The sequence below is a fragment of the Agelaius phoeniceus genome, chromosome 8 (genome assembly GCF_051311805.1).
Source record: "Agelaius phoeniceus isolate bAgePho1 chromosome 8, bAgePho1.hap1, whole genome shotgun sequence".
NCBI classification, from domain to species: Eukaryota; Metazoa; Chordata; class Aves; order Passeriformes; family Icteridae; genus Agelaius; species Agelaius phoeniceus.
The window spans coordinates 15,505,256-15,527,397 of record NC_135272.1 but is presented as its reverse complement, the minus strand read 5'-3'; the positions used below and the strand labels follow the sequence as shown (position 1 = coordinate 15,527,397).

The window sequence follows — 22,142 nt, the reverse complement described above, 5'->3', positions numbered from 1 at the left end:
CACTTTCTCCAAGCTGCTTGTGGAATTTAGTGAAATGGACATATTTGTATAAGAGCTATAATTTTATCTTTTTTTTTTCTGAAGGAAAACAAGGGAATTCTACAGAGCTCTCCATATCAATAATCCCATGGCATTTCACATGTGTCCATTTCAAAGGAGTGACTCCTCTCTAATTTAAAAATCTAGATGAGTAAATGCTTAATTCAGGTTAGAGGATTCTTAAATAGTAATATTTAATTTAGTCCAATGGGAATATTTTCAAAAACTTCAAAGGAAACAGAAAAGGAGATAGAGGAATGGGAGATCACAGAATAAATAGAGCTGTTGTTCTGAAATAGAAAAGGACAAGTATATTAATATACTTTTATATTTGCTCTTTTTAGTTTATTTCCAGTTATGAATCAGGTTGTATTGTAATTCTATCTTTAGATGAATCAATATTTACTAAAATAAATCTACACATATTCTTCTACTGCCCCCATTACTTTTCCCTATAAACTATATCTTTATAAATTATAGAAAGCAAGCTACTGAATGACTATATCTTGGCAAGCACTACTAAAATTATGCACATATACTGATGCTGGAGGGAGGTTCCTCTGGCTTTTGTGTCTTCTGTATTTACCTGGCTCAATGCTATTCATTCTGATCTAGTAAAGGAAATCTTGAAAAATGAGGCAGTCTGTAAATTTGTGTTTAATATGGTGAAAAACCTGTAAAGCACACCTTAAAGGACCTGATTAGACACCAAAGATGACAACAGGAAGGCTCTGGCCAGAAATGGAGCATTATGTGATGGAACTGGCGCATCTAAAGACAGAGGCAGACCCAGGTGTCTTCCTGCTGCAGGGCAGAATTGTGTGTCCCCTAAAACCCTGAAATCAGCCCCTGGCTGCCAGCAATCTGCCTGGGGTTTGGAAAGAAAGGTACAACAGATCCTTGACTAATCACTGCAATTGTCACAGACATCTCTTCCCAGAGCAGTGCAGCCCTGGCCCTCTGTCCACCACAGCACACAGAGGCAGCACTGCCAGCCATTCCTCACAGGAAGGGGATGCAGGAATGCAAACGGAATTGGGATCTGAGGGAACCTGGGGTAACAGCCAGAAATCCCGAGCTGGGGCTGAGATGTCTCACTGGTAATTCCCCTTGGTTAAATTATTCAGACATTCCCCTACAGAGGACAATTCCCCTGGCATTGCCCAAGGAGTGCAGCCATTTCTCCCAGCAGGAGCATTTGAACCCAAAGCTGATTGCTGTTCTAGGGATCTCTGCTGTCACACCTACATCCCTGGAGGCAAATATTTTTATTTCTGCACTCTAAACAAATTTTAAAAGAAACTTGTGAAAGAATTTATTTTCAGGCAAGAATTTTGAAGAAAGAATTAACTCCCTAACAGAAGTTCATTTGCCATTTTACTTTTTAAAATAAATTCATTTCATATGTTCTGTTCGTGTTGTGTTTCTGTGTTGCTGTTTCAGCCACCTGATACAGCTGCCAAAACCAGATGCTTAATATTTGATAGCATACAATATCTGTGGTATTATTTATTAATTCAAGTGTGGTAGATATTAAGAGTTCTAATTCTATCACACTGGAGGTTTCATAAGCTTATATTCTCACAACTTTCAGTGTATGTAAAAAACCCAAAACACAACAAACAGGACCCCTTGAGTTCTAAACAGTGCCTAACTTTATGCACATGAATATATATGGACATATTTCATTCTGGAGTTGACTATATTAGAAAACTGCCATTTCAAGTTTTTTTCCTAGCTAGGTTTTGCAGCATAAAAACCTTGTGGGATTTATTCCTTTCTTTAAGGAGATCTTCAGTCAGAAATTATTCTATATCCATGTTCCTAACAGACCTCCTGGGAGTTCCTTTCTAAATTCAGATAACTGGTTGCCAGCAGATGCCATTCAGAGATCAAAGAGAGCCACACTGAGCCCACACTACATCAAGCAGATATTTACTCCTGGCACCATTTGCAGCAATGAAAGTTGGCACGTACCAAAAATACCAGTGCTCTTACATGATGATGCTAATTTTTTTTCTCCATCTTGAATGTAATCTGCACAAGAAAACAGTATCTAAATGTGCTTTGGACTTTTTACAAGGTTTAGGACACATGGTGTTTTTACTGGGAACCAAGTTCATGTGCAATGATGAAAACTACTGCATTTTTTATCAGTAATCACCATATATAGATATATATATATAAATATGAGGTCTGAAATTTATTTACAATTAAGAACATCAGTTAAATAAAGCAAGCTAGAGTAAAATATAAGAAGCAGACACTGAAGTATGAGCTTTTATACTTGTTGGAACATAAATTTCTGTCAGATGAGCCTATCAATACCTTCCCTAAGGTTTCTGAAACTCTCCTTACCAACAAAGAACTATATTTAACAGAATTTTCTCAGCAAATATTCTTCAAGTCATAAACCAAAACACATTTCTAAAACTTTGCAACCATTTTGTCTCATTGAAAATTGTGCTAAAGACTTATGTATCTTAAAATGAGACTAAATATTTACATAATAACTGGTTTTATACTTAATTCCAGTTTACTGAGGCTAGCCTGGTTCTGAACCCTATGCAGCATTTACACCAGTAGCAAAGAACCAAAGCATTTTACCTAAAAATAATTTACCCTAAAAATGTACTTTGTTTAGCTAAATTGCTTGTTCAGATGTGGTAGCAAATGATTTTCATTTAACAGCTCTTGATGTGAAAGGGAACACCAGAAGCTCCCTAAAACATTCATTTGTTAATGGCAAGTCATGGTTCTGTCAATGCACCAAAGTTCCTGTGAGTTAGAGGACAGGTAATCCCTCTTGAGGAACTTTCAGTGGATTTGTTTTGGGTTTTTTCTTCTTTTAATATGTAGATGTGCTAACTTATTTAGTATTGCAACTATTTTAATATTTAAAACAATCTTTAAAAACCCCACTTCTCTTTTCAGCAGTGAGTGGCAGTTAACCAGGCAGAGAAGTCAAAAGGAAATCAATTAAGACAACATAAGATCAGCAGTGAAAAAAGCAATGCTTGTACACAGTTAGAACAACTCATCATCACAGATTCACTAAGGACACACACTGTGAGCAAACACTGGGTTTTGCTTGTGTATTTTCTTGCAAAAATTCATACCTGCAACCCCCCTGATTCACTCAGGAACATCTGACCTTCACTGAGTCACATATGACCCTAATCATCAAAATATTGTGGAAATACTTCTATTTTTCCTGACGGAATTTACATTGAAGTTACTGTAAAGTAGAGATAAATCCAGTCATATGCAACAAAAAATTAAATTTTGGTAATGCTACTCGTCTACTGCTCATTTATGCCATGAGTGTCAAGGATATAAACTGATATTGTTATTAAAAACACAGTTTAAATAGAAAATATATTTATCAGAAATAGCCTGCATAGGAAAGTTTAGCGAGTTTCACCTTCTCTATGAGAGTAAGGAAGGAAAAACTTACTGGAAGTAGAGCTACTGGGGGGAATTTTGTCATACCTTGTACTATACTCCAGCCTTGGATATGCTCAGTTTGTCTAAAATCCAAGAATATCAGGGACAAAGAGCACCAGATCCCTGCTAAGGTACACCAGAATGAAACAGAATATTTGGGATTTACATTTGGAGTTGTGGGGACACAGCTTTCACCCTATTTCAAAAAGAGATCAAGAATGTACCTGTCCAGAAAAAAGATCTTTTATAACAGCAATATTTATGTATATAGTCATAGCTACTGCCTGAACTTCTTTCAAAACAGAAAGCAACCCAAAAGCAAATGTGATATTCCAAACAAGCCCAACAAAGCAAAACAACTGAATCCAAAATATTGGACATCACAAAATTCCACAGAGATCTATTCCTAACATACTTAAAGTATGTTAAAGAAGGTAAATTTTCTGTAACGGGCAAACAGAAGTCATATACTCTAGCAGCCACTTCCCTTTATAATTTGGGAATTTCAGTCCATTAACAACTAAAAAGATTCGAAAATAATTAATCTGTTTCTATTATTTGTTGCTCAATTTCAGTCCTGTTTTGGTCTTCACTCATTCACAGAATATTTCCTAGACTGTCCTGAAACCCATCTTCTAATATATAAACTTTTAATATTTTCATATAGCCATTCAAATTCTGAAAATCTTCATCTGTTGTTATTCTGCTTGGCTTTAAAGTTAAAGAACTCAATCATATTTATTAAAGCTGATTTTAGTAACTTTTTTTAAAAATATTTTATGTTCTTCCACATAACAAAGGTATTTCAAACATCTCAGATGGTGATATATTTGCCACAGCATCCTAATAGCAGCTCCAGAAACAAAACTGTCAGACATTTCACTGGGTTGGCCAGTGATGTTTCATGGATTCCAGGCTGGAGTCAGTTCACTGGTTTAGATTATGACTTTGTCCTGATAATAATTGCTCTGCAAGATTTGTTCAGCTTTGCTTGGGTAAAGGACAAGCCTGGTCTGAGGAAATTTAGAGCAGGTCAAAAGGAAGATGCTTTTGGTACTTAAAGCATCAACATTTCTAAAGTAAGCAAAATGGCAAAGATTGAGAAACATGCCATTAATACAGGCCGTGCTTCTCACCCTTAACAACAGCAGCTAGTGCTCCACACCACTGCAGAGATTAAAAATGGCCAGGCATGTTCATTTGGAGGTCAGTAGGACTTGAATTATTCAGTATTATCCTGCATTAAGATCTAAACTTTATTCTACCTTGCAAAGGCAGGAAAAGTTTGCTCATGTTCATCAAGAAAAGGCGACACCATGAGATTACAGCTGTGGATAGGACTGACAAGGTTATTCCTAACAACAGCTCATCTAAAAATCAAACACTGAATCCTATTTTTATCTCTGCCATGGTTAATAATTTCTTCTGAAATATGAACTGACCTTGGAATCCTGAAGCTGCTGACCTGGACACGCCCTGAAAAATAAAAGAGTATTTAGATGTGTTAGTGGTTATATCAAAATTCATCCATATATTGCAAAGAGCAGCTAGGCTATTATGTAGACAACGCATTTGAATAACAGCTTCAGTACATTCTAGAATTAGATCTGACTTTAAAGCACTTACTTATCTGAAAATGATTCCCTGTGCCATCAAGGGGGAACTTAAATACACCCCTAGAAAAAACTGAAACAGTTCTACCACATATTGGTACTTTCTCTTGCAATTTCATTTTATAATCAATAAATTCAGCCTTTTTCTTTGACAGTAAAACATGATTAATTTGCAATAATTTTCTTATTCAGTCTGATGAAGTGTAAAGCTGTAAAAAACAAATCCAGAGGAACATATTTCAAACTAATGACAGATTTATAGCATTTAAATACACTGCATTTCAAGATATCTATAATACAGTCCCCAGCTTTTGTGCCTAGCTTTTTGATAAATAGATACAAACTCTATGGAAACTTTCATTACCAAAATACTTTTTTTTCATTGAAAGGGAAGATGATAGGAAATAATAAGTTCCGTCTTTAATTTTAGTTCTGCATGTAATCATATTTCTGCCAAGTTTCCCTGAAATTTTCAGCTATTCAAGTTTTTCTTTATCTTCTCTAAATTAATTAATTACATACTGGTTATACTATTTAAGAAACCTTGCATGAGCAAGATATTCCTGTACCTACCCTTGTTGCATATAAAGGTGAGAAGAAAATATAAATTAATAAATAGGTTTTCTGAGCAGCAAATGTCTGATGCCATTTCTTTTTTAACAAATTTATTCCCTACTATGCCATGAAATCCAAGCAGTTACCAAAATTATACTGGAAAAATGTTATTTTTAGAACTCTGCTGAGTTGTGTTATCAAAAGCAGCTTTGTCTTGGCCAAATGTCACACAAGGACACTTGGCCCAATGAGACAGTGAAGGTCCATAAAAGAATCCTGCACTCTGATGCAGTGCCAGTGTTCTAACTGAGGGAAAAAACACATCTGACTTCAAAGTACGGACATCAAGGTACCTGTAGTGGAAATTATTTTGGATTAATATATAAATAAAAAGTCAATTCAATTCCACACAATGTCTAATGAGATTGAGCATTAATAGATTGAAGCTGAGTTACTCATGCAGGTTTTAATCTGAGTTTTGAGGACAAGAGAGATCTGCCCTCTCTTACTGCACAGCACTGCAGGAGCACAAACAGAGATTGTCCACAGGCACAGTAAAAGCATCAGCAGATTTCTAATTTCTTATTTATTAGATTTCTAATTTCTTAATTGTCTGACATGTTCAAACTTTCAAAACAAATGTATAATCTGTGAGTGAAATTGTATTTAGTAATACCAACACTGGTCAGGTGCAGGTTCCCTCCTCACCAGATGCACATCTACAACCTTACTGTTGCAGCACCTCTAATAAAGTTTAGGGGGAAAAGAAGAATATTCTTGTCCAGTTACATAAATCAATTAGGATCTTTAAGTCTTTTTCAAGTATGAATAGATCAATTTAAAAAGCACAGACTGATAGAATCTCTCTAAAATCAGTTCTTAAGAAATACTACTAAATCTTCAAAGCCAGTGCAATAATGCATTAAGAACTAAGTATATAGAAGTTTTAGGGATCTTACATATTAATGTCCACAAATAAACACATAGGCCTGGAAACTCTTCCTACATTAAATTTAGAGTGATGTAGTATCACTGATTTCTGAGACAGCCCTGATTCACAAGCATGCAAATGAGAGGAGAGGTAAGTCCAGAAAAACATCATCAAAAAGACAGATTAGCAAAAATAGCCAAAAGGCAGATTTTCCTTCTCTACAGTGTCAGATAACATAATTCTGATGTACTGCCTTTTTTTGTAAAGATGAATTAATCCATTGGGATTTGTTGAGGAAAAAAAATGTCATTTTAAAGTAGCAAACATCAGTGTCTCAGTGTAAAAGGAGTCTCTGTAGCTGTAATGTGCAATAGAAAAGGTTGGCCTTTCAGTGCACTTTGTATTCCTGACATGCAGATAGACATTAATGTACCAGCTCAGTGCTCTAGTAAAAAAATCTTTTCCAATTCCTAATCCAGCCTCCCAGAAATGAGTGTCTGACACTAAACCCCTTTAAACAGTTTATGCTCTCAAGTGGGATTTGTGTTTTATATGTACTTGTCATTGTAATGGAAAACACACTGTCCTAATGCCAGGTTCTTAAAGCAAGGAGGGTCCTTTACAACAAAGAGTAATTCCAGGATTCACAAAGCAATGGCAGAGAGGTTTCTCTTAAGGATGGATTTTAGCTAATCATGTAAAAGCATTCTATGCATCCTTTTCTAATGCAAAATAAGGATGAGGTTGAGGGTGCCTGGGTTGGGGCTCTAAGCACCCCTGTCTACTGGAAGCTGTCCCTGCCCATGAAGGGAGGTTGGAATAAAATAATCTTTAAGGTCCCCTCTAACTGAAACCATTCTATGAAACTTCTCTGAAATGCAATGTGTTAATAAAAGCTTTGGTTGAGTATGGAAATAGGCATCATTATGCAATGGAGCTGTGAGGTTATCTGTGGAATTACAGTCACAAATTATTCAAATTCATGAACTCTGTGTACATATGCAAAGCTGAAAACATCACTGGTACTCCAGCAAAAAGCTGGTCACTGCCTCCTTTAGTCTGTCTTGAACTTTAGTCCCTAAGGGTGTCTGTCATAAGGCTGATAATCCCTGGCCACTGACTTAAAACAGTTTCACTGAACATGAAGTTATTCTAAAATGTAAGCACTGCGATTGAGGTGCCATTGTCAGGTCAGTCTGGCAATGAAGTCATCTGTAAAATGTGTGTGATAGCTGATGGAGGCTCTTCAGCAAGGAAACCCTTTCTAGCCTTCTTGAGCAGCTCAAACAGAGGGGCATCTACATATACCAAAACCTTGAGGGGAAAACCCTATCTCCATGAATCCCAGGAAATTCCTGTGTAATCTCATAAAGGGGGAAAGAGCACTGTGGGAGGTAAGGAAGTCTCTATTCAGAACATTCATTGAGATCTAACTTCTTCTACTCTAATCCTTAAAATCAATGGTAAGGGTTTAAAGGCTCCACAGAATCATTTTGGGGTTTTTTTTCAGCCTGTTTGTACATTGAAACTAAAGTCATAAACGTTAATGAGGATTAAATAGCTAAACTGATGTAATAACACCTGCCCTTTAAAAGAAGTAATCCTTTTGTCTCATATCCCCTCTCCTCTGTCAGCACCTCTATTTTGTTCTTGGAGTTTGCTTTCTGCCATTCAAATGCTCTCATTTGGCTCAGCAGACAGAGGAAGTGGAAGGAAGGAGTATGAGGTCAAGAGTGAATCAAGTTCCTGAAGAGAGTTCCAACTCCCTCAAAGCCAATCTCACCCCTATCCTGTTAAAAACAGCTCTCCCTCAACAACAGAGGGTTTCCTTTGAGCTGACAAACCAGATATTATCATCTCAGTGAAAATACCCTCCTGAAGTGACTACAAGGCCTCCAATACCCAAACCCCTTATTTAGAGGTACCCAAGGTGTGCTGAATGGGATGGGACTGTGAGATCTTGTTCTGTGTGTTTGCTCATTCTGCTGCAGATAAGTTGTACAGAAGGATTCTCAGCTCCAGCAAGGCTCTGTGAGAAGTTTCAGTACACATTTATCTGACAGGGGAAGTCTGGCAGAGCACAGAACAAACAATTAGACTAAAATACAGCTCTTAGAGCAGGTTGCTCTACAGACAAGCTTGTCTCTGAATCAAACCTAGATGGTTTCCCTATGTGTAATGGCAGCCTGTGTACTCAGTATAAAAGCTAAAAATACTTGCCACACAAATGATATCTGCAGATGTGTCAGACAGGATGCTTGACCACATCCAACCAGAAACCAAGAGAAGACCACAAGGATCCAACCATGAGAACGAACACACACTTCTTTGGTTTTAAAATACATATCACAAAAACCTTTAGCAGTTTCACTAGAGCAAGACTAACTAGCAGCCATAATTTGCTCTTTCATGTAAGATTAAATGACATCTTTCTATTAAAGAGGGAACAGTCTGTGTGGGGTTCACACTCTTTGAACCTGAGAGAAGCAGAGAAGAGAATGATCAACACAAATCTCATTTGCTGCTCCTGTGTTGTGCCCAAGTAGAATGCAATATGGAGATTCTTTAGGGTGATGCATTTTATTTACCCAGAGTGATGGTGTTTTATTTCATTGGCCTATCAGGGCCAAGTGTGTGTCCAGACTGTGTGTCAGCAGACAGTCACAAGATTCTGTTCAGTTGAGTGCTTGTGCAGTTTCAGTTTAGATGTAGTGTAATATAGTATAGAATAATATAGTATACTTAAGTAATTAATTAGCCCTCTGACATCATGGAGTCAGATGCAGCATTCTTCCCAGACATTGGGGTTGCCTTGCTTTACAATAAGTCTGTTTTATTGCAACCACTGTAATGGACACAGTCCCCACAAACAGCAGGGAATTCTTCAGTGATCAGTGCAAACCTGGGAGGATTTCATGCCCTCTTTGCAGAGGCACAGAGGGGATAAACCCAGCCCTGAGCTGTCCTGAGTGCTGAAGCACGGCCACCGGCCCAGGGCTGTGGTACAGCAGGGCCATGGCTGCTGTGCACAGGGATGTGCTGAAGGAGCAGCAGGATGGCAGCGAGGGGGTTAAAGCTGGGTGTGACACAGAGCCCCCATAATAGGGTGCCCATTAACACGGGGTACCCCAGATCCAGCCCTGCCTGCCTTTACCTCACAGCCTGCAGCCAAATCTATTGCAGCCCTTCGTGCTGGGCACAGACCAATTACTGATCTTCTTTCTCTTCTTTCCTGCTGCTTAACAGGGCTACAAGTAATGGTTTAAAATTACTCTCTGAGACCTACCCCACATGACTTTCAGAGCAGAAACCAAAGTAACTTAAATGATCAAAAATCGTTTCAAGGTGAAATGTTTTTGAAATACACAGAAAATAAAAATCCTGGCTAAAGTTCATCCAGAAATACCAATGTTTTGAGGTCACTGCAAGGATCCTATCTGGATTTGCAATCACGTAAAAGAATCAATTAGGAGTCAAATTTAAAATAAATTCCAAAACAAGAAAGGGAACTTCTCAGTATGTATTCAGGTGTTGCAAAAGACTTACCATCACTCTGGCACTGCCAAACAACTATAAATCTATCTAACTAACCTGTTGAGTGGATTTTGGATCTGCTCTGTGCTGCTAGGGAATCAAAACAGCTGGAGCACAATGACAACTCTGCTTGTGTGAAGACTGGGGCTGATTAAGGTCTCTAAGAGCAGTTCCTCCTGATACTGTTACATGAAAAACACCCCCCAAACCCCAGAAATGTACATTAAACTACTAGTGCAGACCTAATCAATGTATTATAAGAGAAGCATGAAGTTGGCTCTTAAGGCTTGCTGCTCCCTCCAAAGTGTATCTGAATGCTGGCCCTGTCATAGGTCTGCTCTGCACTTAGGGCATACAACACTTGGTAACGAAACAAAGTTTAGAAAAATATTTAAGTATTTTCTCAACTTCAGGAGAAGGGGTCACTCATAAACCTCTTATGTACCATGTTGAAGTGAGATTTAAGCCTAGATATCCAACACACTTATAAACCTACCAGTCTTGTCCAGTATCAGACTGAAAGGAAGGGAAATTTCCTCTGTTTTTATCAAATATAAAAAAACCAAAAACCCCACCACACACACAAAAAAACCCCAAACAAAACAAAAAAGACCACTCCAAAATCCCCAACCTATTCTTGGTTTTGGTTCTTGATTAACTTTAGAAATACAACAAATACTGTTGAATTATCAAATCAAAATTATCTTTCTAGGCGCTCCCATTATATGTCACTATTTTAACTTAACTCACACATAAAACACCTTTACTGCTACCTGCTGATCAGAATCTGTGACACAAAAAGTTGTGCTAAAAGAGAGTTTTGGCTTCAATATTACATACAGTTTTAAAAAATTATTACAGATATCTTGTGTGTATCTTATCTCTTTGAAAAACAGTGATTTTTTTTTCCTTTTTAATGTAGGTTTTCATTACTTGCCAAGTGCTTTTGGTCAGCTGCTTACTGAAATCCATTTCTAATACAATTTTAAGTATTGTGAAACAGGGACAATATTTTTTCATCTGTGCTGTTTCACTGGACTGGGAAAAAGAATCAATAGTCCCTTATTACATGAAGACATAATGCCTTGGAGTGAAACAGTGGCAGAGGTTAATGAATGTGAAATGAGTTCACCCAGGGGTACCAGGGAAGAGTGTGCAACACCAACAAGTGGCACAGCTTTCTGCTAGAGCTCTGCAGAAGCTTTATGTTTGCTGTTCACCCAGAGAAGAACATGAATTATGAATCTGGATTGTTACAAAATGTAGGGAACTGAGGCAGGTTCCTAGGATGGAAGAAATCCAGGGGGGGTCTAATACAGAGCACCTTCAGACTCACTGATTACTTATCATATCATCACGTACATAATTACATTTAATTTATTCCAGTATGCATAGTTACATGTGCATGGAAGCTGCTAATGAATTCTCTGTTAACTCGTAAAAATGGCTGAAAGAAAAGCACAAATTACTTAGAGTAACACCTTTCATTTCAAATGGAAACTACATCAGGAAATTTTTGTCAGGAAACTCCAGCTGCCTCTGGTACAGCAAATGCTTCTGGAGCACCTTTAGCTTATACAGAATTATGATGGATTCAATTCCAAATGTGAAACTTGTAGAGGTTATGAAGAGCCATTTGTCAGAGAGAATTAAGCACATAACAATTTGCATTATTCCAGAAGTTAATGAGGAACTCCAGCTCATGTATGTGCTGCAAACCAAAGGAATTCATACAAATGTACTCAGATCCACCTCATCTTGCCAGCTCTGACAATGGAACTGCAGCACTGTGGGCTGTGAGGTTACACTGCCAGCGAGGCCTTGTCTTTGTGTTTCAGCTCAGGAGTCTCAGAACTCACTCAGTTTCATCCTGTAAACTCCGTACAGGATCACAGAAAAATAGATTAATGCTGGTTTGCCTCTGCAAAACAGCCACTGCATGGCTACAGCTCAGTGAAATCACCAGCATTTACAATAAAAGCAGGTTTTAAAAGAGGCTTCTAGAATGTATACTGTAATTTCCTCCCCACAACATTTTAGTATCACACTGAGTGACAACCAGGTGGAATCTACACTCATATCTTACTTCAAAATTATGAAAGGTCAGGCTTGATCACAAGTTCTCTAGAAAAACTGCAGAGCAAAGTACAAAGACTGATACATCAAATTAAACATTTGAGAGAAGTGGGACTCATAGAAGCAAACCCCTGTCTTTGAGAACCTGGAGACACTACAGCATAATAGGGCAGTTAAAAATCAGTAATTATTTCCTCATGTATTTCCACAACAAACCACAGACAGATTTGAAAAGCAGTAATAAATTTAAAGTGGCTAAGACATGAAGACGAATGAACACAGTCCTAACTTGATTACTTGGAAAGTGAATCAGAGATTCAATACAGCTGCTTTAGACTAAGAAATATTGTATTTGATTGTAGTAAGACATGTGGAAGCACAAGGTGAGGACAAATGTCTTTGACAGGCTTTTAGTAAGCCCTAGCAGGTCATGTGGTAATTAGTTTTTAATAAAGGTATTTAATTTATGCTTTAAAGTCTAACCCTAACTTAAGGTAAAATATGTTTTATATAAGACAAACTTTTTTTGTAAGAAGTAGGAGAGAAATCAAAAGTATGAAAGGTGTCTGGAGAGAAGGAAGAGAAAGAAGCACGAAAATCTTAATGATTAAATGACAAGTGAGGTCCAAATTAGACTACATCAGGTCTGAAAGATATGGAGATCTTGAGAATTAATGACTCATAACACGACCAATAATACCAGGAAAATGAGTTCATAGAGGAACAGAGTGTAGGGAGTATGACACCACAAGGAAATAATCTCCTACCAGAGAACATATAGAAATCCATGAGTGACATATTAAGGGATTTTTGACCTATTCAGAAATCAGGCTTTTGAAACCTTCTCATTAAAGGACAGCTGTTTTGATAGTCAAATAATCCAATTTATTCACCAGCTTCACTGAAATTAATTACTCCACCATTACCCTGAGCAACAAAACTAAAGGGAGAAGAACAGCCCAGCCTCTATTAATGGTGCTGTAATATTGGAATTACAAGCAGGCATTTTCCTCAAAGGGAGGACTCCTCACTCATTAATTTTCTATCATGTGCTGCAAGCACTGCAGTTGCAATGTCACATTCTCCTGTTCTAAGGAGTAGAGCTCTGACAGTTTCACTACAATCAGACTTTGCTACTCATACATGCTTTTCATTAAATTACTATAAAAAATAAAAATAAAAACAAAGCTGGCATGAAATTAGGTTACACAGTATGAAATTATTTACAGCAGCCCTCCAAGCCCTGCATCAGGGGAAGTCACAGAGTCTGGGACTGCAGAATTTACACAGCTTGACTGTATTACATCTGGAGGTCGACAGCTGGTTATTATGTACACCTAATTTACCCAAGCTGTAAATACCACACATAGAGAAATCTATTCACCTAAGGCTTGTGGTTCAGTTGGTTTACTATTTTATGTTTAAAACAAAATGTAGAATTAATTATGAGCAACTCTTCCCCACACTTTGTCAGCAGTGCACAATGCTCCACAGTTTAAACACACCAAATGGAGCATCTTTGATCTAATTACAAATTTGGCAGTGAACCTGACACCCAATTGTTTCTGAAAACAATTGCAATAATAATTTTAAATTCCAGCAGTTCTCAGGTAAATGAAAAAAATGCATTGAAACAATTGGACTACAACTGACAACAAAGGACTACTTACAGTCTACAAAAGGTAGGAAAAAACTCCCGGCAGACTGACTTTTCTCGAGGGATGATGGTGGAGGTACAACTGACACCAACTGTTCACTGTCCCTCAGTGCAGCCTTTTATACCCTAGTCCTAAATGCATTGCACCTGTGTGCCCTCTGCTCCCCCTGGGATTGGTCAGTGCCCTGGCACTCATTACCTTTGATAGCATTCACCTGTCTGCACACCTGCAGCCAATTCCAGACAGGCTCAGCTGCAGCCCCACTCCCAATTCCCACAAACTGTGCCTACAAAGGGATACTGAAATCAATTGAGTATATGCTAACTCAAATACTAAGAAGAATACTGGAGGAATAATAATAATCATCATCATCATCATCATTATTTGCATACCCATGTTAATTGCCATCCAGGTATCACTCCACAGATGCAAACAGTGACTTCAACTTTACAATGGCCTTATGAGGATGTGTCTAAGCATAATTAAATGAAAGTAAATTGACTACAGACAAAAGCATTTGAGGAGAGAGATTTTCTAGATAATAGCTCTCAATCTCACTGAAAAATGGAAGGCAAATATTCCAAAGAAATTTTTTTGTTCCCTTTTGATTTTAATCACAAAACCCCATGTATATACAGAAATCCTGGGCAAGTTTCTCTTCTTGTTACTTCCAGGATTAAAAGTCAATTTTTCATTTTCTCACAATTCTCAGTGCACAGATCATGGAAAGGCCTGTGTTGGAAGGGACCTTAAGGATCATCTCATTCCAACAGATCCTTCCTCCTTGGACAGGCACACCTTCCACCAGCCCAGGCAGCTCAGAGCCCCATCCAACCTGGCCTTCAACACCTCCAGGGATGGGGCAGCCACAGCTTCTCTGGGCAACCTGCGCCAGAACCTCACTACACTCCGAGTTAACAACTTCCCAGAATCTAATCTAATCTAATCTAATCTAATCTAATCTAATCTAATCTAATCTAATCTAATCTTTCAGTTTTTGATTTGAAACCATTCTGCCTTGTCTGTCACTGCCTGCCCATATCAGAAATCACTTTCCCCTTCAAGTACTGGAAGAAATGAAGTAATTGAGGTCTCCCCAGAGCCTTCTCTTCCTCAGGCTGAAAAGCCCCAGCCTGTCTGGAGCTCCAGACCTTTGAGCATCTTTGTGGCCTCCTCTGGACATGCTATAAAATATTCAATATTCAGATTTTTTTTTTTTATCAAATAGTTTCACATTTTTTGGGCTTATCAGGCTTATACAAGAAACAGGGTATAAAAATCAACTGGTATTTTACTTTCTGAAAAAGCCAAGTTGAGCTATTATCACTGTCTCCTGTGGCCATCCATCTTCAGTCTAAAGGAATATGAACCAGAAATTTTACAGATCTTTCTAAAAATTAAAACTGACATCTTAAAATGAAATACTAATATTTTCAAATTCTTCAAACTTATTTTTAGTGAGCCAATTATTTTTAAAACTACTTTCCTCATAGGGAAGAATATATAACAGGTTGGGAGTTTTTAACATCTGGGAAGAAATATGGCAGTAAAAATTAAAAAATCCCCAAGGTTCTGGAACTACTTAGACAACTCATTCTAAACTCAGCTGCCAACAAAAGCAGGTCATTCCTTTGCCAGCTTCAACTCACTGAGATTGCTAAATCAAGCCATCATTTTTTATTCCATCAAAGAGGTGTGCAAAGAAATACAATAAGAGCCAGACTAAAATTCCACAACCTGCCACCACTCTATTATGCCATTAGATTTCTTGTGAATATATTTCATCTTATCCAAGTGTTCACCCTTGCCCTCAGCTTGTTGCTCTTTCTCAGACATCACTTATTCCGATTGCATGCATTTATCTTCTTAATGTTTTCTCACAAATCATTCTCTGAGATAAAAATTCTTATTTTTCTTCATTCTCATTCTCCTTCAGCTCACCTCTTTTCAAACAATTGTATTGGTTGCCATTGACGGCAAAATCTTAGTAATACATTAAAAAAGCTGATTTTAGTGGTGTTGAAAAGGAACAAAACTATGCAGCAATAATTGGGTTTTTTAAAAATAATGACTGAAGACTGTAGCAGTTTCTGGAGAAGTTCCAAGCAACCCCTCCCATGACTGTAAATATTGTCTCCCCATTACTGTACATACCTGTTCCTCTGAGTTCTATTTGCACTCCATATGTTTATATGGCACAGAGAGAATGGGAAGATGCCTATAAAGCAAATATGGGGTGATACACAGGATAAAATAGAATTTTCTTTAGCTTGAGATACAGAATTCTATGACAAAGAATTAAAAAATTCAGGTTATCCTCTAGAAATGGAATCTCTCAATTCCCTTATAAAGCATTTGATTCTCCACTCACATAAATAAGAAGTTACTAATATAAAAAAGGTATAGAAGAGATTCCAAGCTGGAAAGCCCTTGGTGGGTCAGAACAGTTCAACCAATACTAAGCACAGACACTGTCTGCACTTGCCACAGGCTTCTATCATGAGCATTGTGAGACATAATTTAGAATGTACAAGATAGAATTATATGCAGTGGATCTGTCAGATATATTTATATGCTTCATATAGCTGTAACATGCTATATATAGTTATGTACAGCATATTTATAACATAATTGCAATATATTATGTAGCTAACATGTAACACACAATATATAACAAATTATATCTGTCAGGTAACACAGGTTACTACATTACATATGCTACACATTTAACTTGTGTGTGTTTGTGTGCACCACAAATCTCAGGCAGAGCTCCTGCTGTTTACAGCACTTGCTGTCATAAAATGCTATGACTTTAACATCTTCAACCTCAAAATTAATGTTCAATTAATCTGTTTAATTGAACTGTTTTGAACCTGATGGACTTAATGCAACTTTCTGTTCATATTTTCTACAAATTCTTTTCACTCTCTAAGCTTGGCCTTAAAATCCTCCTCCTTAAGGTGCTGGATGAATTTTGCTGGCCTGTCACCCCTGTAGCACTTTTTGTTTAATTGTGGTACACATTAACTCCAATATAATGTCAGATACATTAGTCTAAACCAGCTCTTTGACATATAGAATCATCAACCTGGTTAACCAGGTTAACCTTTTATCTCTTTCTTCCCATTTTCCTTTAAGCAGTTTCTCCGCTTGAAAATGCTTTAGGAATGAAATTTCCTGGCTGCCATTCTTACATAGAGAAGTTAAATGTAAGTCCATTATGATCTCTAGTACATCTTGAGTCAGATCTAAATAATAGAGTGCTACATCTACTTTTGAAGATTTCCTGACTTATTTCTCTGAAAAGGACTGACTCAAATTCTAGATATGCCAGAAGCAAGCATTCTGTCCTGATATGACATTTATTCAAAATTTATGAAGTTAGTCGAAGCTTCCCATTATTACTCTACTTTTCAGTCTCCTTAATCTTTTGTGTTTCATGTTCTTTCTCCCTTGCCATCATTGCATTGGAGAGACTACAGACCTGATGTGATTCTCTCTGGAATTGGATTTTACGTTTGAATCCCACAGAGGCTCTGTGGTACTGCTCAAAGAGTCACCTTATCTCTCTGATCTGACTCTCTCTTTTGATATATCATGCCCATCATGAACTGTAAAATCCACTATAAAGTACAACAAAACATCTATTTGGGAACTATTTGATCAATCATTCCTATCAAGGTGATGATTTTTCTTCACTGTGCTTGTTTCAATGCACAGTTAAATTCAGTCATTCCAGAACAGCCTGTAGCAGAAGTACACACGTGATGAAGTCTATTCACATGTACCTTTCACAACTGAAGTTTTGTGAAAATGTTTTTTCCTCTTTCCTACTCCCTTATTTACTTAGTTAGTATCTGTGTGCTCTACCTTTTTCTTGGAATAAGTAGGATTTAGAACTTAATCCTGGAATTAAAAACCCTCCTGCAGCAGGTGCTATTTGTATTAAGTGCTTGCATCCAGAAAATGCTTAAAAAATAACACAACAAAGCATACATAATGTTAGAGTATTGTAAATTCTGAAGAAAATTCTGTTGGGTCACAGGTTTCAGACTGATGGTTGAGCCCATAAGTAAAAGGCAAAGAATCTATCACAGTCTAAAGCCAGAATTAGGGTATGTCATCAGTTTTCCAATTCACTGATATTAATGACTAATATTAGGATCAGAAGACTAATGGCCATATTGATTGATTGAAGTTCTGTTTGATTTAAGTGCATTCATAGGCTAAGAACAATCTATTTTTCTACTTATTTCTACTAATCACAAACACTTGAGATGGTTATTTAAACACCTTTATGACTGCCCTGCAGGCCCTCAGTGTTATTTTCCTGACATAATGTGTTTTTCTGACTTTCCCATTATGTTTGTAGAGACAGCAACAAAAAGAACAAAAAGACATAAATTCCAAATAGCAGCTGCCTGTAGTTTGTTTTCCATTACCCAAATTGATTTATAATGCCTCTAAGATGCATTTCACTCTGGAGCTCTATATTGTATGAGCACTCAGCAGGCTCATTCCATTCTGGGTATAAAAGCTTGAGGTTCATCTCAGGAACTTTGTATCCTTCAGACACAGAGGGTTTACAGCATTGATCAACATCATTAGAGCCTCAGAGCTCTGAGATGAGAGATTTGCCCCCATGGGTTCTGAGTGGCACAGAGCCACCAGCAGGGTTTGCTCTGGAACCTGCAAATGCTCTGGTCCAAGGAAAGCCACTGCACTGTGCCAAGAGCAGACCCAGCTGGCTCCTGAAGGCTGAACACCAAATACTGAGCTCTGCCTCCGGAGCATCTTAATGGAATGCCACTCAAGAAGTGTAACTTCATTCAAAGTTTCTGCTACACAAGTTTTGTCTTCATATTACAGCTTGTAATAAATGGCAAACATCCCCAGTTCTAAAAGTGTGTGCCACTGCCAGAGCTTTTCTGAAGACAGCTTGCAGAAATCCCCCAAGTGCAGAGTGTGGCAATTTGAATATATCTTTTAAAAAGTATATTACCTCTGCCACTTGGTTATACAATTATATCTCTGTTGGCACTCAGTTTTCCTGTGAAATTCATTCAAATGCACATTGTTTCCTAAGAGGATTCACTTTTTTCTTGCTCTGGCAGCATTTTCAGGAGGAAACAAGTTTTATACAAACATTTCTATAACAGATTAATAAACTGTAAGGTTTCTCTAAGCATGTGCATTGGGACAATGCTGCAATCATTGTATGAAAATCATCCAACTTGCTCTAATCCTTTATAGAAAACAGAGTTGAAATATATATTCAGAGGAAATAATATACATTTCAGAATTTAGCAACTCTCTGGTTGATTCTGTAGAACTGTGTTCTAATTTCTCAGTAGAGAGCAATAAAGTAAAAAATCTGATTGCATTTAGCACAGTGAAATGAAGTGCTTTTATTCTCTCAGTGATATTCTGGATTGAATGGCAGGTCACTAAAAAAAGAGCAGCACTGCCATGTCAGAGTAAGTCATGAGCCCAGTATTCAGTCTTGTTTCATAATGCAGGCTTCAGGATGATTTGTCCATCAGACCAGAGTTTGATCATAGATCCTGCAGACCCAAAAATCATACAAATCAATTTACCAAACTGAATCCATGGCAATTTAAAGGAAAATAATAAAATATTAATAAAATAAAATTTAAAAAGAAAATAAAATTTAATAAAATCAAATAAGCAAGAGTATCTTGAAATGTTTGCTCTCAATAATTTGATGGTGCATTGACTGTCATACGCACATCATTATACACTTCTGGTTTTTTTAGCTCATTCCTTTAACCCTAAATTTATTTGGAATGACAAGTTAAACATATCAGCTGTTTAACACATCCATTCAATCAGAACAACATTTACCACATACGTTTTTTCAGTCCTACTCCATGATAAGATTTGGTAGGAATAGATAAAAATCTTAAATTAGTGAGACTGCAGGCCCCACAGCTTCTTGAGATACAGTGACAGAATAAAATGAGCAGAGTCAGATAAAACCATCTACTATTCTTTTTTTATTACAACAGACTCTTTGGAGATAATATTCTCTTTCTTTGCCCAAGGCTATATCCAGCCCTGCCTAAGGCAGTTTCTAAACTATTGATAACTATTTTTTAGTCCTAACATTTAGGAATTCATAGGATTCATAACACTAGAAATGAACCTGCATCCCTAGTTGTCAAACATTTAGTAATTATACTTAGGGTCATTAAGCAACTCAGCTATAACTTATTTGTTGATATTCCACAGAGTGATCTTAGTTCTGACTCCGACAATTTGCTTATTCTCTGGAATTAAGAGTGTAAGACCCCAGATTATCCAGTCTGTGGGTCAGATAGACAAATCTACACATCAGAGAGAGGGAGAGAGAGTTAAAATCTTTTCTCTGTAAAAGACTGGGAAAAAAATAACTGTTTAATGATGAAAATTGCCCTTAACTGAGTTAATAAAGGTAATATCCCCTGATCTTAATAGTAAAAATTCTAGCTGTGCTTGAACTGCTGGTCAAAAACAGTGAAAAATTATTATTGAAAAATCCAAGGTATATAATTATGCTGAAGAACTAATAATCATAAAGGGCTAAACAGTCAAGAGTCACAAAGTTTTGAAGTCACCCAATTGATTTGGTTAAATCAAGACAGCAAAAAATTGCTGTAATTTGCCTTGAATCACAGTAACTCCAAACTTTTGGAAATAAAGACTGGATGCATAATTGTACAATTACTCTCCTTCTGAAATACTAGATCCTAAAAGTCAGGACTATTTCCAGAACTGAAGACTTGAAGTAGAGCTTCACACTTCTTCTTGGCAACTCTGTGGTGTTTAACAGTTGTCATCGCCATTATTTTTGGCTTCAGGGATCTTTTTAATTAGGCTCATTAGTAAATAAGGCAAACAGTCCATGAACTCCAGAATCACAGTGTTTATAATTGGATTACATAACTTTTATGATTGGATCTTCTCTTTCTAATGCAAATTTCTTTTCCATTTGGGAACTCTCTGGAGCAGCTAATGATTAGCTCTCTGAGCAGCTCAAACTTACTTATTCTTTGATATTATCCACTAAATGCTTTAGGAAAATACTGAGATGGAACAAAATACTGCATTTCAGACTCAGTGTAGTAAAAATGAGGAAAAAATAATGAAGCAACCAGCCAAGAAACCCCAAAAGTAGTACACCGAGTTCAGTACTAAGTTGATTCTGAATAGCCCACATAGAGGAAAGGGGTAACCCTGGGAAACACTCCTGGCTCACTGTGATCATCAATTTTCTGAGAGAAAAGGTGTTTGTTCAGGAACTAGGACAACCAATTCTCTTACATAATCTTCATTTTCTTCACCAGTTCTTTGTGTCACCTCCCATGACAGAACTTTTGTATGCTGGTAAACACCAAAATGCAAAAGCTTTTAGTCCCAGTTTCTCATTGATTGTTGATGCTCTGCTCTCTCTTGCTTATGTTCGAGAAAATCAAAGCAGAGTGATATAACTCTCCTGCAGTTGGTTTGTTTGTAAAAGGCTGAAGTATTATCAGCTATGCCAGGTTCCATGGCCAGGAATACATTCCTGAGAGGTGCAGTTTCCACTGGAATTAACTGGACCACACAGATTTGGCAGACATTCCCAATCTGCTTCCCAAAAAGGTTACGTGCAGTTCCTTGATGCCACTTTTCAGAACGAGCTCTAAGGAAAGCAGCAGATAACTTCGTATTTTATTTAAGAAATGAGCATAACCCAATTACATTCTCTGATTAATTTTGCTCCCCACTTGCCCTTACAGTACAAGGCTGGAGATAGATTTCCAGGTTTCACTTACATGGTGAAACACTTTTAAAGGGTATTTAGAGATATTGCAGAATCACAGAATGGTTGAGGTAACAACTAACAGCAATGCCTTATTCAAACACAAAAATAAATCTACTAATATCTGAGAGAAGTGTGGTTTTTGTTTGAAGACTTGACAAAAAAATTCCAATCACAATTTCTTTCTTTTTTTAAATCTGCATTTTTTTCTTCAGAGCATCCTGAAAACTGAGACAACTGAAAGTGCATCTACTAAGAACAGTCAGAAAAAGTGTTATTCATGAGTCTCAATGCCTCCCATTCTGACTTCAAGTTTTTTTCACATTTTTTCCCCAATACCAATTTGAGAGTAGAAAGGGAATTGCTGTATAAAAACACGTTGGCATTTAGATGGATATCTGCATATAGATGAATATGTTAATTACACTCATGAGCTGCATATTATGAGATTTGCAGAGAACACAATGCTAGCCTTGAGTAGTGGA

At 37.2% G+C, this 22,142-nt stretch overlaps 1 protein-coding gene across 1 annotated transcript in view; it reads right to left on the bottom strand.

The window, feature by feature from the left end:
• Positions 1 to 22,142, bottom strand: part of LOC143694633 (uncharacterized) — a 175,470-nt gene that overhangs the window by 118,223 nt on the left and 35,105 nt on the right. The window contains exon 3 of the mRNA XM_077182075.1: positions 4,929 to 4,962. Within this exon, the coding sequence (XP_077038190.1) occupies positions 4,929 to 4,962 (34 nt within the window). The remainder of the gene's footprint in view (positions 1 to 4,928; positions 4,963 to 22,142) is intronic.